The 14119-nt window shown below is 52.6% G+C and overlaps 1 protein-coding gene across 3 annotated transcripts in view; it reads left to right on the top strand.

Moving 5' to 3' along the window:
* Nrg2 (neuregulin 2) overlaps positions 1 to 14119 on the top strand; it is a 184560-nt gene that overhangs the window by 164747 nt on the left and 5694 nt on the right. For 2 of the 3 annotated variants that reach the window (XM_052155396.1, XM_052155397.1), the window contains exons 5-9: positions 1673 to 1749; positions 9902 to 10004; positions 11767 to 11890; positions 12219 to 12346; positions 12871 to 13098. In XM_052155396.1, the coding sequence (XP_052011356.1) occupies positions 1673 to 1749; positions 9902 to 10004; positions 11767 to 11890; positions 12219 to 12346; positions 12871 to 13098 (660 nt within the window). Of the gene's footprint in view, positions 1 to 1672; positions 1750 to 2130; positions 2190 to 9901; positions 10005 to 11766; positions 11891 to 12218; positions 12347 to 12870; positions 13099 to 14119 lie in introns of all 3 variants that reach the window. The other variant, XM_052155398.1, reaches the window with a different exon arrangement.

Here is a 14119-nt window from a genome sequence, read left to right on the forward strand (position 1 = left end):
CCTAAGCCACACTATTCAATAGGGTAAGCATGTGTTGCTCTTGCCCACCCTCAAGAGTTGTACTTCCCAGCCAGACCTCCAAATGTATGTGCACCCAAGGCTCCACCACCCTCCTTCCCCAACCCAAAGAGATACCACAGGCCCAAAGAAACTCCACCAAGAAGTCCACAAGCCACGACCACTCCCTATTCCTCTAGATTAGAGGCCATAGGGTTTTCATGATTATCATAGCCAATGGCTAATGCCTAACTATAAGGCCAAGGGCTCTCTCGTTATGTTCAGTAGAAGGCTAAGGCAGACAGTTCTCACCTCCTAAGGAATTCCAGGCTGACTAATGTTGCACAGTAACCTGGTACTGAGGGGCTTCCCTAGTTACTAAGGAACTGCATGCCAGGGCAACAGAGACCTGTTTCTGAAGAAATTCATGCATACAGGTCAGCTCAGTCACATCTGTGAACTTCTCCCTAGGTGACTAGCCTTCCTGGGGTTCAGAAGAGAGCACAGGACTGGGCATGTCTCCTAAAAATCTACAAAACTGGGACTTGCTTAAGGGGAGAGGTGGCAGCCAGAGAACAGAAGGAAGTGTACCTTGAGGGTATGACAGGGTCAGGGAGAAGGGGGTGGGAGCGCCTTGGAGCAGCAAGGGAGTCAAGATTTGAGGAGATCCAGGCCGGAGCCAGGATAAAGCCAGGCCACAGTGGAAGAACAGGTCCCAGGGCAGGCAGGCCGAGGCTGGCTTCCAGCTGGCTGCTGTACAGAACAGGGTCCCCCGTTAGGCCGCTCCAGCCTCCTCCTGAACCAGGGGTCAGGAAGGCCGCTGTGGGACGCTGGCAGCTCTGCCTCTCCTCAGCTCCTCAGCTTCCCACTTAGCTTTCCTCACATCTACTGCCTTAGGGCAGGCAACCTTCTCCAAAATATACCCTCTAAAAAGTGCCTTCTGTTCCCAGCCAGCCAGAGCTATAGCATGAGACCCTGTCTCAAAATACACAAACACATCTTCCTAGGTCAGATAAATTCATATAGTTCAGTTATGATCCTCTCTGCTAAGGGAGACTGCCACTCTACAGGAGTCTGGGGGGGAGGGATTTCCCAAACATACTGGGCCACAGATCCCTCTCTGAGAGAACAGATCAAACACCTAGGTCCCTTTGGTCCTGAGCACACAGTATGAGAACAGCCTAGCAGAATTCTAGAGTTTTCTGGGAGCTGTTCCATAGAGAAGTTAACCTGCCCAGAGTCCTGGAGAGAATCCTTCAGCACAGCCTGGACACCAGGAACTTGTATCCCATAATAAGTCTGCCTGCCTGGCACCCAGAGGCTACAGTTCTGGCTTCCTGAGGGGCACCAGGCAGGTAAGGAGAAAAGTTCCCCCAACCAATAGGACAGTTAGTCTTAATAACCCCCCTTCCCCACCCAACTTCCCTAACTCATCCCCCTCCCTGTCCCCACCCCGCCTGCCCTACCCGCCCCCCCAGAGCCACATGGTTTAAAGCGTCTGTAAGGAGATGACAGCCCCAACCCCTGGCTCCAGCCCCTCAGCCCCTTCAGCTACAAGTGTGACCCGAGTGCCTGACTTGGTTTTCTCATTCATCCCCGCGCACTTTGATTTCTAACCTTAGCCTCGTGGATGATGCCAGTTTGTTCTGTGATTTTTCCCCTTTTCCTTCTCCAGATGTCCAAACGGATTCTTCGGACAGAGATGTTTGGAGAAACTGCCTTTGCGATTGTACATGCCAGATCCTAAGCAAAGTATGTTTGAAGATACAAACACAAGTCCCTGCTCCTTAGAAAGCTTCCGGGTGCAGTCCCCCCCATGTAGGGCGTAGGGCCAGGGGTGTTGGTTGTTTTGATCTTTGGCTGTTATGTTTCGTTTCTCTTTCCTTTTTTGTACTTTGGTTTGTTAGTTCTTTTGTTTTTGTTTTGCTTTGTTTTTTCATTTTTTTATTTTTTGGCCTAATCCTTGGGTTTAAAGTGCAGGGCTACAGGTAAGGGGCAGAGTGGCAGGGGCAGTACAAATGGTAACCGTGGCGAGGAACCTAGCTGGCGCTGGCAGGAGCCTGCGCCGGGGTGTTGCAATGCCTGTGTCTTGCTATCCTGGCTCTCTCTTTCTGGTTTTCTTTCTTTTGGTAGGTGTCCTGTGGGATACACCGGGGACAGGTGTCAGCAGTTCGCAATGGTCAACTTCTCCAGTATGTTTCTCTCTTCTATTTCTCTTCTTCCCTGGTGACTGGCAGTCTCCTCCTGTGGGAGGGATGGGGTCTTACTTACCAAGTCTTGAAGGGAACAGGGGTACCCTGAGCTCCTCTCAGTCCTTGGGTGCTTACCAGTAGCTTCCTTAGAGGAGACAACGCACCCCTGTCTCCCCACCCACCTCCATAAGTCACCTGTATTGCCTGGGAATAGCGATGTGGGATTCTCTGCAGCAGTGGGGCCATGTCCAGGCCTCTCCCCTCTTCTGGGATCAGGCGGCCTGCCAAATGTAGGAAGAGGCATTTGCAGAGCCCTCCCCTGCCTCTGAAGGCTGTCTGAAGGTGTCAGGCTGCTGCTGAGCCTGGCAATGAGTATGTGCATGGTATTGTGGGAAGAGGTCTCAAAAGTCTGCCTTCTGGTCTGGCCAGAATGGCTTGTGTTGGGGTTCTAGGACCAAGGCAGGAGGGAGATTGAAGAAGAACAGGTCCCAGGCCACTGGTTCCCGTGAATGTTTCCAGAGATGTGCACTGCTACAGGATGAGGTGGTCCAAGGGCAGTGGCAGATGCTAACAGACTCAAGCGGAAACTGATGACTCTTCCCAAGACTTCTCTAGTCTGAACACCATCCAGGACTCCATCTCCTTTCTTTCCTCCACTCTGAGAGAGGGAATGAGCCCTTTGCAGCCCAAAGATTTGGCTAAAGAGTGGACTGTTGTAATTAGGGCCTGAGAGCAGTTCCTTCAAGCACCACCAGGTGGGGGTGGAACAGAACAATGAGCCTCTGGATAGTCTCAGACTTGGTTTGGGGCCCAGTGGTGTGTTGGCCTTCAAAACCAGAACTGTGTCACCTATTCCATCCATCCAATAGAGCAGCCCCCTGATCCCTCAGGGAGGACATCTGAGTCCTGTGAGTATTAAGGAGCCAGAGCGCCTAGATGGTACTCAGATGTTGGGAATGAAAACTCCAAAAAGATGAAACCGAAGATGAAATCCAGGGGCCATTGGATAGCACATCCAGAAAAACAGTTTTAGAGTTTGGGTCTTAGGGTGGAAAAATGAATCCTCAAACTGTCCTCAGACCATAGGACAGTGCCCAGAAACATTTCCACTGCCCTTTGGAGCATTTGGGCCCCAGCTGGCAGACCCGAAGACGTACCTCTGCCCACAATGTGAGAGGCAGAGCTCTCTCCAGACCTCTCAGGTCACAATCACAGGCTATGGAGGAAGAGAGAATAAAGTGAGGAAGACATGTAGCCCCAAAGAACTAGATCCAGCCTATGTGGGGAACTCTGGGCAGGGCAGCCTCAGGAGAGGATTAAGCAGACAGGCAAAGGTGAACCAGGGAAGAGGAGTGGGTCCTATCCCACAGACTCGGAAACCATCTGGACAGGCAGCCTTAGGTCAGGGCGTACTAGAACCTCCAGAACATGGGCTACTATGCGAAGCCCCCTGGTCAGCTAGAGAGCATGTCTGCTGGGAGCCCGAAAGAAGGCCTGCAGATGAGTCCCCAGCCTTCTTGCCTGTGTCATCAGTAGCATGCAGATGACTTTATGTGGAGAATTCCTGTTCTTCAAGTGTGCTCCACAAGAACCCTTAGGATGTTTCACAACATAGTGAGTACAAAAATGTCTTCCTGTGCCCCCGAAGTACTCAGCTGCCCATTCAGAAATGCCATGTGCCTAGAGCCCTAGTCCTGGGCGTGATTTAAAAGTTCTGGATTTGTTCTCTCATCCGTAGGATGAGGATAGAGGCAGCTATACCTGGAAGGCAGCAGCGGGGATGAAATGTAGTGATGCTTGAGAGAGGCCCATCTGAGAGCCTGCAGTCATCGCTAGAGGACAACTTAGTGTAGCTCCCAGCTATAAACGGCCAGCAGGAGGGCAGGAAGAGAATTAGTCCTTGGGGATGCCTCCCAGTGTTCCTGAGCAAAGCACCAACCCTGCCACCTACCCAGACCACCTCAAGGCCAGGCAATCTTTCTCAGAGACTAAGAAAACAGCCTTCACCCCAGTAGCCCCCAACATTGAAGTTTCTCCCACTACAGGGCCTGCCCTCCTGAAAGGGAAAGCTGGCCCATCTGTAGCCCACACGTGTATGACTACACTCAACACATGCACACACGTACACACACACATGCACACACACACACACAAGCACATACTTACATCTGCACATACACCACTACCTCCTTATCCAGGCACTTTATAATTGTAATTGGTTATGTCCAAGACAATAAATTTGCATACATTTCCTAAAGCCTGGCCCTGCTGGAAATCCAACATCCAATGTACTGGTCAATATGAACATTTCTGGCCTGATACTCAGTGTGTCCGCCCCATCCTGCTGAGTGCATGCAAGACATGTTAGTAGGAGATTGCTCCCTTAATGACGACAGACACAGCTGTAGAGCCTCAGCAGCTGTCCCCAGACTTCCCAGGAAGAGAGTCACCTACTAAGTGGCTGGCCAAACTCTCAGTTGCCTCACCAAGCACGACAGCCACCACCGTCCTACTGGACCCAGAACCCCTGGGAGCTGCTGTTGACATGGTTTGGTTCCCAGAGAAGTGACCTGGAAGGAAATCCTCAGAGGGCTTTGAGAAGCTAATTTGCTTCTGCAGGTGGTCGCTCCTCGGGAATAGCCAGATAGGTCTGAGCAGGGATCATAGCTTAGCCCCACGATCCCCTCCAGTCTCCACTCTGCCTTCTGATTTCCCGCATCACCTTGAGGAGTAGCCTGGCACCATGGATAGACTTTAACAATGTTTTCTGAAAGTAAGCTGAGGACCAGCTCTTAGAACCTATGAAGTTAGTCTGTTGTCTGTCTCTCAAGTGAGCCTGGCTGGACATCAAAAGCATACTCCTGAGTGCCTCCAAGTCCTAGGCTCCAGAATGCACTATTCAGCAACCTCTCTGAGACCCTTTGACCCTTCGAGTCAGAAGGACCCTGAGCTGCACTTAGGGCTTCAAGCAATCAGAGCAATTGCCAACATCACCCCAGTTTCAGAGTGGAGGGATTGCAGAGGGCTTGTGTTTAAGTGCTGGGATGAGCACATCCTTGACAGCCTATACACAGAATCTTCCTCAAGATTCTTGGGGTCAGGACCTTCCTGGTCCCTGACTCAGAGCAACCCACTCTCCTGCTCTTTACACATACAGATTCCTCTTTCAGAAAGCCCTCTCAGAAAACACAAAGAAATGAGCCAGATAATGCTCCAGATGCCCTTCTTCCAGAGCAGACGAGAAGTCAAGTCCAATGCTACACCCTCACCATGTCTAGGGAGCCAGCCTGGTTGGTAGGAAAGTCACTGAGGGAGTGTTCACACCCAGGCAGGTGTGAACAGGAGACCTGGCACACACATGTGCCGAACCTCCTGTTGGCCAAGCCTGCTCACATCTGCCTCTGTGTACAGGTGCTTTTGAGAGAACAGATGCCACGGATCACCCACGTCCACATAGCAAGTTCGGGATGAAACAGAGCCCCGGGTCTGTGGAACAGAACAGGCCATGCCTTAAAAGGGAAAGCAAGCTCTTTAAAACACCGTTGAAATTTCTGGGCTCCCACCCAGGCCTTCTCCCATTGGCCTGAATTGTCCTGAAACACAGCCAGGTTTCAGACCTCCCAGGATTCCACCACAAGGCCTGATCCCCCCACCACCACCACCACTGCAGCTGAGGGACTGAGACTTAGATGGCTTGGGCATCTCTCGCAGTCACAAATAGTGGCAGAGCCGAGTCTTAGACCAAGGCCCTTTTATTTAACCTGTCAATGCTCAAAGCATCCGCCTTTCAAAGGCCTGAACTCACACATTCAGGTAACCACCTCCCTTCCGACACTGTAATTTGTCCACAGCGTAACAAGTGTGTGTGCTGCACAAATGAACCCACGCTTCCTACGCTCTGAGGGGTAGGTGCCCTCCTACCCCAGCTCAGCCCTAGGCGCCCAGGGTCCATGAGATGCCAAGTAGAGCAATGACTTGCTGCTTGAAACCTTTTTCCCTCCCCATTGCTCCCCTCTGAGATGCCAAAGCTCTGCGCTCAGACTGCCAGGAGATATGCCAGGAGATATGCCAGGAGATATGCCAGGCCAGCTAGGCTTGTGGCACAAGGCAGTGACATAGGGTCAGTCTGGAGACTTGACACATTCATTCTGAACAGATGAAAACAGATGCCCCCCCCCTCCCATGAATAAGCCAGGAGTTGGGGCAGACTGACTTCAAGAGGGCCTGGAGATGGAGGGTTGGAAGGAGAACAGGAGGGGACCAGACTCTCCTCCTCGGACCCCACCTCACTCACCTCTGCTCCTGGGGGACAGCACCAACTGACTCTTGCACCTCTCACCCGGTACTAACTCCACTGCTCATCTCGGAAGCTCCTTCCCTGCCTGACAGTGCTAACATGGCCTCTCTCTTGTGTTCTTGGGGCTCCCAGGTACTGGGGACCAGGGAGGGAGTTCAGGAGGCTGGGATGGGGCACTACTAAATGCGCTTTCATCTCGCAGGCTGGCTGCCCAGTGTTGGAAGAATTCTGACCAACGTTTTTTTCTCTCTCTCTTCTGCCCTCCCCTTTCTCATTCTCCCTCCTCCTGCCCCCCTCTCTCCTTCCTTCCGCACTACCAGAGCACCTTGGATTTGAATTAAAGGGTACGGAACCTGATTATTCCTTTGCATCATCTGCATAGCCCCTCCCCACAGCCTCTGACACCAGGACTGAAGAGTGTTAGGTTTCCCTTTCCCTCAAAGAGAAAGTTGATGATTCTGAAAATGTCCCTGGCTTCATCAAGTTGCATTGCTGATGTTGCTGATGTTGATTTAGAGCAGGGTACCCTGCAGTTCAGACTGTGCCCTGGTGCTCAGCAGCCCCTTCAGAGGAGGAGCCTGTGGTGACTTTCCAGTCAATAACCAAACCAAACATGGCCGCCCCACGGGCTGGTGTCTGCAGAAGCCTGGTTTGGGGAGCTATGCAGAGAGTCAACTTTTTCCATCTCACCTTGATCCTCTTTCCTTCCCAAGCCCACTGCTGCACAATCTGCACTAGGCTGGAAGCTGACAACTCTCTATTTGCTTCTGTCCCTGCATTCTGTCTGTCTGCCAGACTCTGCCATCTGCTTGAGGCTTTCGCACCTTCCATGATCTGTCCCTACTGTAGCATGTTGTATGTGTGTATCTGGGCTAAACCACCAAGGATCTAAGCTGTACCTACCCTTTCTCCTACCCCCAAGAAACATGTGATTCACTACTCCCTCCATATCCCACCCCCACCCACCCCACCCCCACCAAAGACACGAACACTGACCCTTTAGCCTGTCTATCTGTCTGGAAGGGACTGTCAAGATTAGCATTTTAAGCTCTCTGGCTTGATGTAAGGAGACTCCAAGTACCCAGATGTATCTTAGCAACAGATGTGGATGGCTCAGGATTGGTGGGAATGCTGCCGTAGTGATGGTGTGGAACACCAGACATGGTTCAGAGACTACGTATATGGCAGGCTTTTTCATGGTCGCCCTGGGGAGGTCCTAGCTCCCTAACCACCTAGTCCCCATCGGTCGCTCTTGGTGGAAGGCAAAGCTCAAAGTCTGCATGTGAGTGTCTGTCTGGGTCTCAGGCTACACTGAGTGGAGAGGAGGTGGAGGCTGGGGTCGCGGTGCCGTGCACAGGGATGATCTGCAGGTATGTGAGCGTAGAGGATAGGAATGTGTAGCTAGCAGGTGTCTCAGGGCAGGACTCAAGGTTACAGAAAGGGTGTGGAATGCCTTTGTGTTAAGCCCTGGACATTTGGGCTTGAATCTGCCAGCACAGGGAGCTGAGTATGGGTGGGTGTCTGTCTGGAGCGGGGGTGCACTTGCTTGCCTACCCAATAAACATCCACTCAACACAAGGACTTAGTGCCCCCACCCTCCTGGAAGTGCATTCAAGAAGAGACAGCGACAAACAGGAAACACTGTTGAAAAGCCATACAGAAGAAAAGAAAGTGAGTTCAGGGCTTGGCTTGGCTGCAGTTAGAGAGCTGCTGTGACTGATGACCAAGAGGTTTGTCCTACATGGTGCATCTGGTAGCCAGTCCCCCAAACAACTGGGGAAGAATATGGAAGGCAGGGGACACAGCATATATAGGCTTGCCTTAGTCGGTGGTCAGAGATGCTGCAGCTGGCTCCAAGCACAACAGGCCACAGATGAGATGCAAATGGAATGTGAGGCTGTGATGATACGGGGGCCTTGAAGACACAGGAAGGCCTTGGTACCTGCAGTGGGAAGCTATATGGCGTGTTTCTGAGCGGCAGATTAGAATGAGCTAAATTGCTACTAGTTATCTGTGGAAGAGTGGGAAAGAGTCAGAGTTAGGAGAAGCAGAACAGAAAGGCCGGTCAGAAGGTGACCATCTCGAGTTGAGGGAGCCCCCTCCTGGACTACAGGGGCAGCAGTGAAAATGCTCACTGTGGTCGGATCACCACTCACTTGGAAAGCAATACTGAGATGCCTTTTGGATGGACAGTGGAGGTGAGGAGAGAGGGAGTAACAGGGGAGAAAGAAGCCTCACTAATGACATGGGCAGGTAAGCAGGTGTGCAGAGAGCTGAGCTAGTCTGGCTAGCTGGTAGTTTGGCTGGTCATGGCTCGTGGATTGACCAGAAAGCAGGGAGAATCAGGGCAAGAGATGGGAATGGAGGATGCATACAGATAGTCTGTTTACAGACAGAAAGTCTGTCTAGACAATACATGCGTGTGTGTGTGTGTGTGTGTGTGTGTGTGTGTGTGTGTGTGTGTGTGTGTGAAAGGCATGCCTGACTCTGGAGGCCATAGCCATAGCTTTGGGTGTGTGAGCCTCCAGAGGGTTTGTAGTTCTGAGGTGGCTGGTGTACATAGAAGGTGGCCTAAATCTGAAGGACCAGGGATATTTCTCCGAGCTCTGCCTCTACTTATCACTGACCTAGGAGCCGGGGAAGGTGGCAGTGCCAGCCAGCAGCTGGGTGTGGGGTGGGACGTAGCCAGTGCTGTCACCTTTTCCTTGTCTTCCTCCTGGTTTCTGTTTTAGAGGGGCAGAGATGGCCATACCAGGCACAGAGGGTAGACAGGACAGTTGGGCCCAGCCTCTCCCCGCTTGTAATAAAGATAGGGCCTGTCCTTGTGCACAAGGACATTTCTAAATGCCAGGCCAGGCTGCCCCTGGCAGGCTTTTCACCAGCAGACGAGGTGCAGGGAGCCCAGGTGTGAGGATGAAGATAGGACTTCCTCCCCACACCCGGCTCTAGCCCCAGTCTGCTGTGTCCCTGCTCCTGGCCTAGCTAACATCCCTCCTAAATCTGACACCTTGTCATCAGCCCTTTTTAGGGAAGCTGGGGTGCCCGAGAAAGGCCTTTGCCCCAGGTCTCTGTTCATTGCTATGAAGAGCACTCTGCAGGGCCACCATGGGGCAGGGCGGGGCACTGGTCAACGTGTTGCCTCCCCTCTGCTGTGGCCTTGGAACTTCACCCCTACCCCATCCTCTCCCTTCACCTGCATTTTCCACTCATGTGCATTGGGCAGGTATGGGTTTTAGGGGAGGTGGTGACCAGGTGTAGCAGTACTCTGAAGGGAGGCAAAGGCAGTCTGCGAGCAGGCAAGGGGAAGGGATGGAAGGAGGTGGACAGATCCTGTGCTGAGGGAGCCCAATGCTGGGGAATAGGGAGGTTGTGTACAAGCATCTCCATGGGCTTTGTTCCTGCTCTGCCCCTGCAGAGGCTGAGGAGCTGTACCAGAAGAGAGTCCTGACGATTACTGGCATCTGTGTGGCTCTGCTGGTCGTGGGCATCGTCTGTGTGGTCGCCTACTGCAAGACCAAGTGAGTGTTACATGCTCAAGCCCAGAGCAAGCCAAGCCAGTGTGGGGTGGCCTCCAACATTTCTGTTAGAACGTACCTCCTCCCCGGACCCACCATGCCCAGCATTCTGTCCCCAGCAGTTTCTGGGCACCAAGGGACAGACACGGGAAAAGTCTTGGTTCAACCCCAAGTAGATGGGGCAGGGTGCTGGTGGATGAGAGGCCCTGGGCCACGCTGGGAAGCAGGTGTGCAGGGAAGGCTGCATTCTCAGGACAAACTGGAGCCTCAACAGCATTGCATACACCCACACCGGAAGTACTGCAAAGGAGCACAGAGGAGAAGAGATTAGGCTATCTCAGGGCAGTTAGGGGCAGAAGAAGATTCGTGAAGAAGAGGGAAAACTCAAAGACAAGCCAGAGAGGGCAACCCAGACCGCGCAGAGCAGAAAGCCAGTGTCCAGAAGATTGGGCAGAAGCTAAAGACATATGAGATTCAGAAGCCTCCATAAAACCTTGATGCCAAGTTTCATAGTATGGAACGGATGAAGGCTGTAGAGGGGGATGGGGAGATAATCTGTTTGGATCTAGGAAGTGGGCCAAGGCAGAGCCACCATTTCAGAGACTGAGTCTCTGGGTCTGGATTCCTGCTGCCCTACAGATGGGATCTAAGGTCCCGCTGACCTCATTTTGGATGAGACCAGAACCAAAAAGGCTGGGAAGGAAGGAGAGGGTTGGGACTGGGCCCAAAGAAGTGGAGTCCATGAACTAAGGAAAGAAGCCACCTGTTCTGATGCCCACAGCACTTACTCATCACAAAGGCAACGAGTCTTCACTAGGCCCACCTATGACTAGGCGCATGACCAGCGCCCCAAGCAAGTGGGGCCAAAGCATTTTTGATTGGGAGCTTTTTGTCGTTACTTGGTTTGTTTTGACTCGGGGTCTTACTATACTAAGCCCTGACTGTCCTGGAATCCACAGAGCCCTCTCCCTACCTCCACTACATGGGCCCACCAAGATTCATTTTTAAAGTACCTGTCCTCAGCTGGTGGGCAGAAGGGCTCTCTCTCTCTCAGAAGCAGCATTCAGGCTTGGTCCTAAGGAGAAAAGATATGACAAGGCGGGAGTGCAGGGTGGAACACTGAGGCGCAGAAACAAGCTGTCCCTGGAAACAGCAAGCTGGAGAGGGAGGCAGCAAGAAACAGAGCCTGGGGAGAAAAAAAAATGGGAAGACTTTGAGTCATAGGAGTAATACAATTACAGTTGTATATGGTAAAATGATTTACTGAGCATTTATTATATGTCAGTCTACAGAAGTCCCACAGGCCTGGCTCCTGACTCACAGCATCCTATTTTATTTTCTTTGGAAAACTTTACTGAAAGTGTCTAGCTCATTTACTTGTGTATTTACTGTCTGCCTCCCCTACTGGCCCCCAGGCTGCATGAGGCACGCACCATGTTTACCTCATCTGTTCCAAAGAAGTGTCTGGAACACAGTAAAAAAAAAAAAAAAAATCTAATAAACGCTAAATGGATGAGGGAGGGAGGGGCTGGCACACTGTGGGATCTTTATGGGCTTTTGGTGGTCAGTGGTCTTTGGGATGGTAAGGGGTCCTACCCTACAGATGGAGGAAATAAAACATCTTCACGCACTTCTAGAACTTGCCAAAGGTCACACAGTAGAGCAATGGGATTCCGTGCGCTGCCCAGCCTCCCTGGAAGGAATGCCAGGGAGTTCTATCCTTTAGGGTAGCCGCACTAGGCTCACCTATCCTTCCCCCGTGCAGAAAACAGAGGAGGCAGATGCATCACCATCTCCGGCAGAACATGTGCCCAGCCCACCAGAACCGAAGCCTGGCCAATGGGCCCAGCCACCCTCGGCTGGACCCTGAGGAGATCCAGATGGCAGATGTGAGTGGCGTTCCCAGACCGGCCCCCTCTTAGCTCTGGCTGGATAGCCTCCTTCTCTGTTTGCAAGGATGAGCCAGGGTGGATACCAGTCCAGCCCTGTGTGCCAGGCACCGCCTCACTGGCTTCACTCTGCCCATTTCCATAAGGAAGAATTGGGTGGGGTTGCTGACTGTGCAGGGCCATCACTGACCGACCCACTGATCTCATCCAGTGGGTTACCCTTTCACTAGAGCTCTGTGGTTATCACTTGCCGCCCCCCCCCACAAGGAAGTCTATCTATCTATCTAGTCTCCATCACTAACTCCTCCCGACTTTCTGTCTGTCCTAGTACATCTCCAAAAATGTGCCAGCTACAGACCACGTGATCCGGAGGGAAGCTGAGACCACATTCTCTGGGAGTCACTCCTGTTCACCTTCACACCACTGCTCCACAGCCACGCCCACCTCCAGCCACAGGTGAGCGGCACCAGGGCCCATAGAGCCCTGCTAGTTCCTGGACGTCGTCGGTCAATCATCCACAGCTAGCTGATCTCTTGTGTTTGCATACTGACCACAGTCCACCTGACTCTCCAGTACTGGGGCAACCTGTCCACGCAAGCACAATAGTTCCTATAGCTGGAAAGATAACAGGGCTGGTCCCTCCTTCCATGGACAGACCCATGCAATAGTCAGAGCCCTTGCATGCTGGCCAGTGAGGCTCAGATCCTGAGAAATGGTCAAAGAACATGGGGACAGAAGTGTCCCAGCTGGGAGACCCTGGTGGTGGAGGCAGGGGTGGGGCAGCCTCTGCATATGGCAGTCTGCCAACCAGGGGATCCCAGCCTTCCCTCTCCCATTACCAGGGTTGAACATCTGTGATGCTCTACATTAGCACAGATCAGACAAAGAACCCAGGGCAGGGCAGCCATGGGAACACATACCTGCACTAGGACAGCCTACCCCTCCTGGCCTAGCAACTCACTCCTATCTGGTTTTCCCAGGCATGAGAGCCACACGTGGAGCCTGGAACGTTCGGAGAGCCTGACCTCGGATTCCCAGTCAGGCATCATGTTATCATCAGTCGGCACCAGCAAGTGCAACAGTCCAGCGTGTGTGGAGGCACGGGCGCGGAGGGCCGCAGCCTACAGCCAGGAGGAGCGGCGCAGGGCTGCCATGCCCCCCTACCACGACTCCGTAGACTCGCTGCGTGACTCTCCACACAGTGAAAGGTCAGTGTCTGCCCCCTCACCGGACTCCACCTTGGCTAGAAAGCTGGCACTGCCAACACAAACAAGGTCCCAGAAAGATTAAGTGATCTCCTGGGATTGGAATCGCAGCTGGCTCAGTAGATCCTGGCTGGAGTGAAGACACAGTTTGTTGCATTAGGGAACATTACTAACCATAGTGGAGCATTGGGGCAAACAGGGCTGTTGCACACAAACAGGACCCAAGGTTGGCCTAGTCTCAGCATCACCTAAAGAGCCCCGAATCACAACAGAGACAGAGAGACACCAAGACCAAGCAGACCAGCCAGTAGGAAAAGGGTCCCTTTCACGGGGCACTGACCCGAGAATGATCTCAGGGCCCGTCAGCATCAGCAGCCAGGTCCTAGTGCCCAAGGCATTGCTGGAACCCCGAGAAGTTGATAAAGGAAGAACCAGGAAATTCTCCCCCGCCCCCACCCCTGCCTCAGGCTGGCAAGATTGCTGTGGCAAATGAATGAGCTTGCCCACCAAGCCTAGTGACCTAAATTTAATTCCTAAAACCCACAGGGTAGAAGGAGAGAGCCGACACCCACAAGCTAGGCCGCTTCCTGATCAGCTCTGCAGGGGCAAGGTCTGTGAGAGGAAAGGAGAGGAAGGCACACCACAGGCAGGAGTGGCTCCAGGACAGCTAGCAGCAAATTCTATATCTTTCTGAAGCAACCGACTCTATGCCGAGCCTCGGCTGCTCAAGCATGCCAGAGATGACCCTTCTGACTTAGCCTAGAAGAGTCACAGTCTAGGGATAGACCACTGACACCTTCAGCAGTTTTTAAAAGTATTAAGCATGGACACCACACTAGGGCAGAGAAACCTGGTTCAAATATAGACTTTCCCCTCTGAGTCCATCTGCACTGAGTGATCTGGGGCAGGGACTTCAAAATTTGTTCCTTCAGTGTAGATAGCAGGAAACAATTCCTGCTACACATGGGGCTGGAAAAGGCCCCAGGATAATGTACAGAGTTCGGTGTCATTCATACCTGTCTCA

This window comes from Apodemus sylvaticus, chromosome 13 (genome assembly GCF_947179515.1).
Source record: "Apodemus sylvaticus chromosome 13, mApoSyl1.1, whole genome shotgun sequence".
Lineage (NCBI taxonomy): Eukaryota > Metazoa > Chordata > Mammalia > Rodentia > Muridae > Apodemus > Apodemus sylvaticus.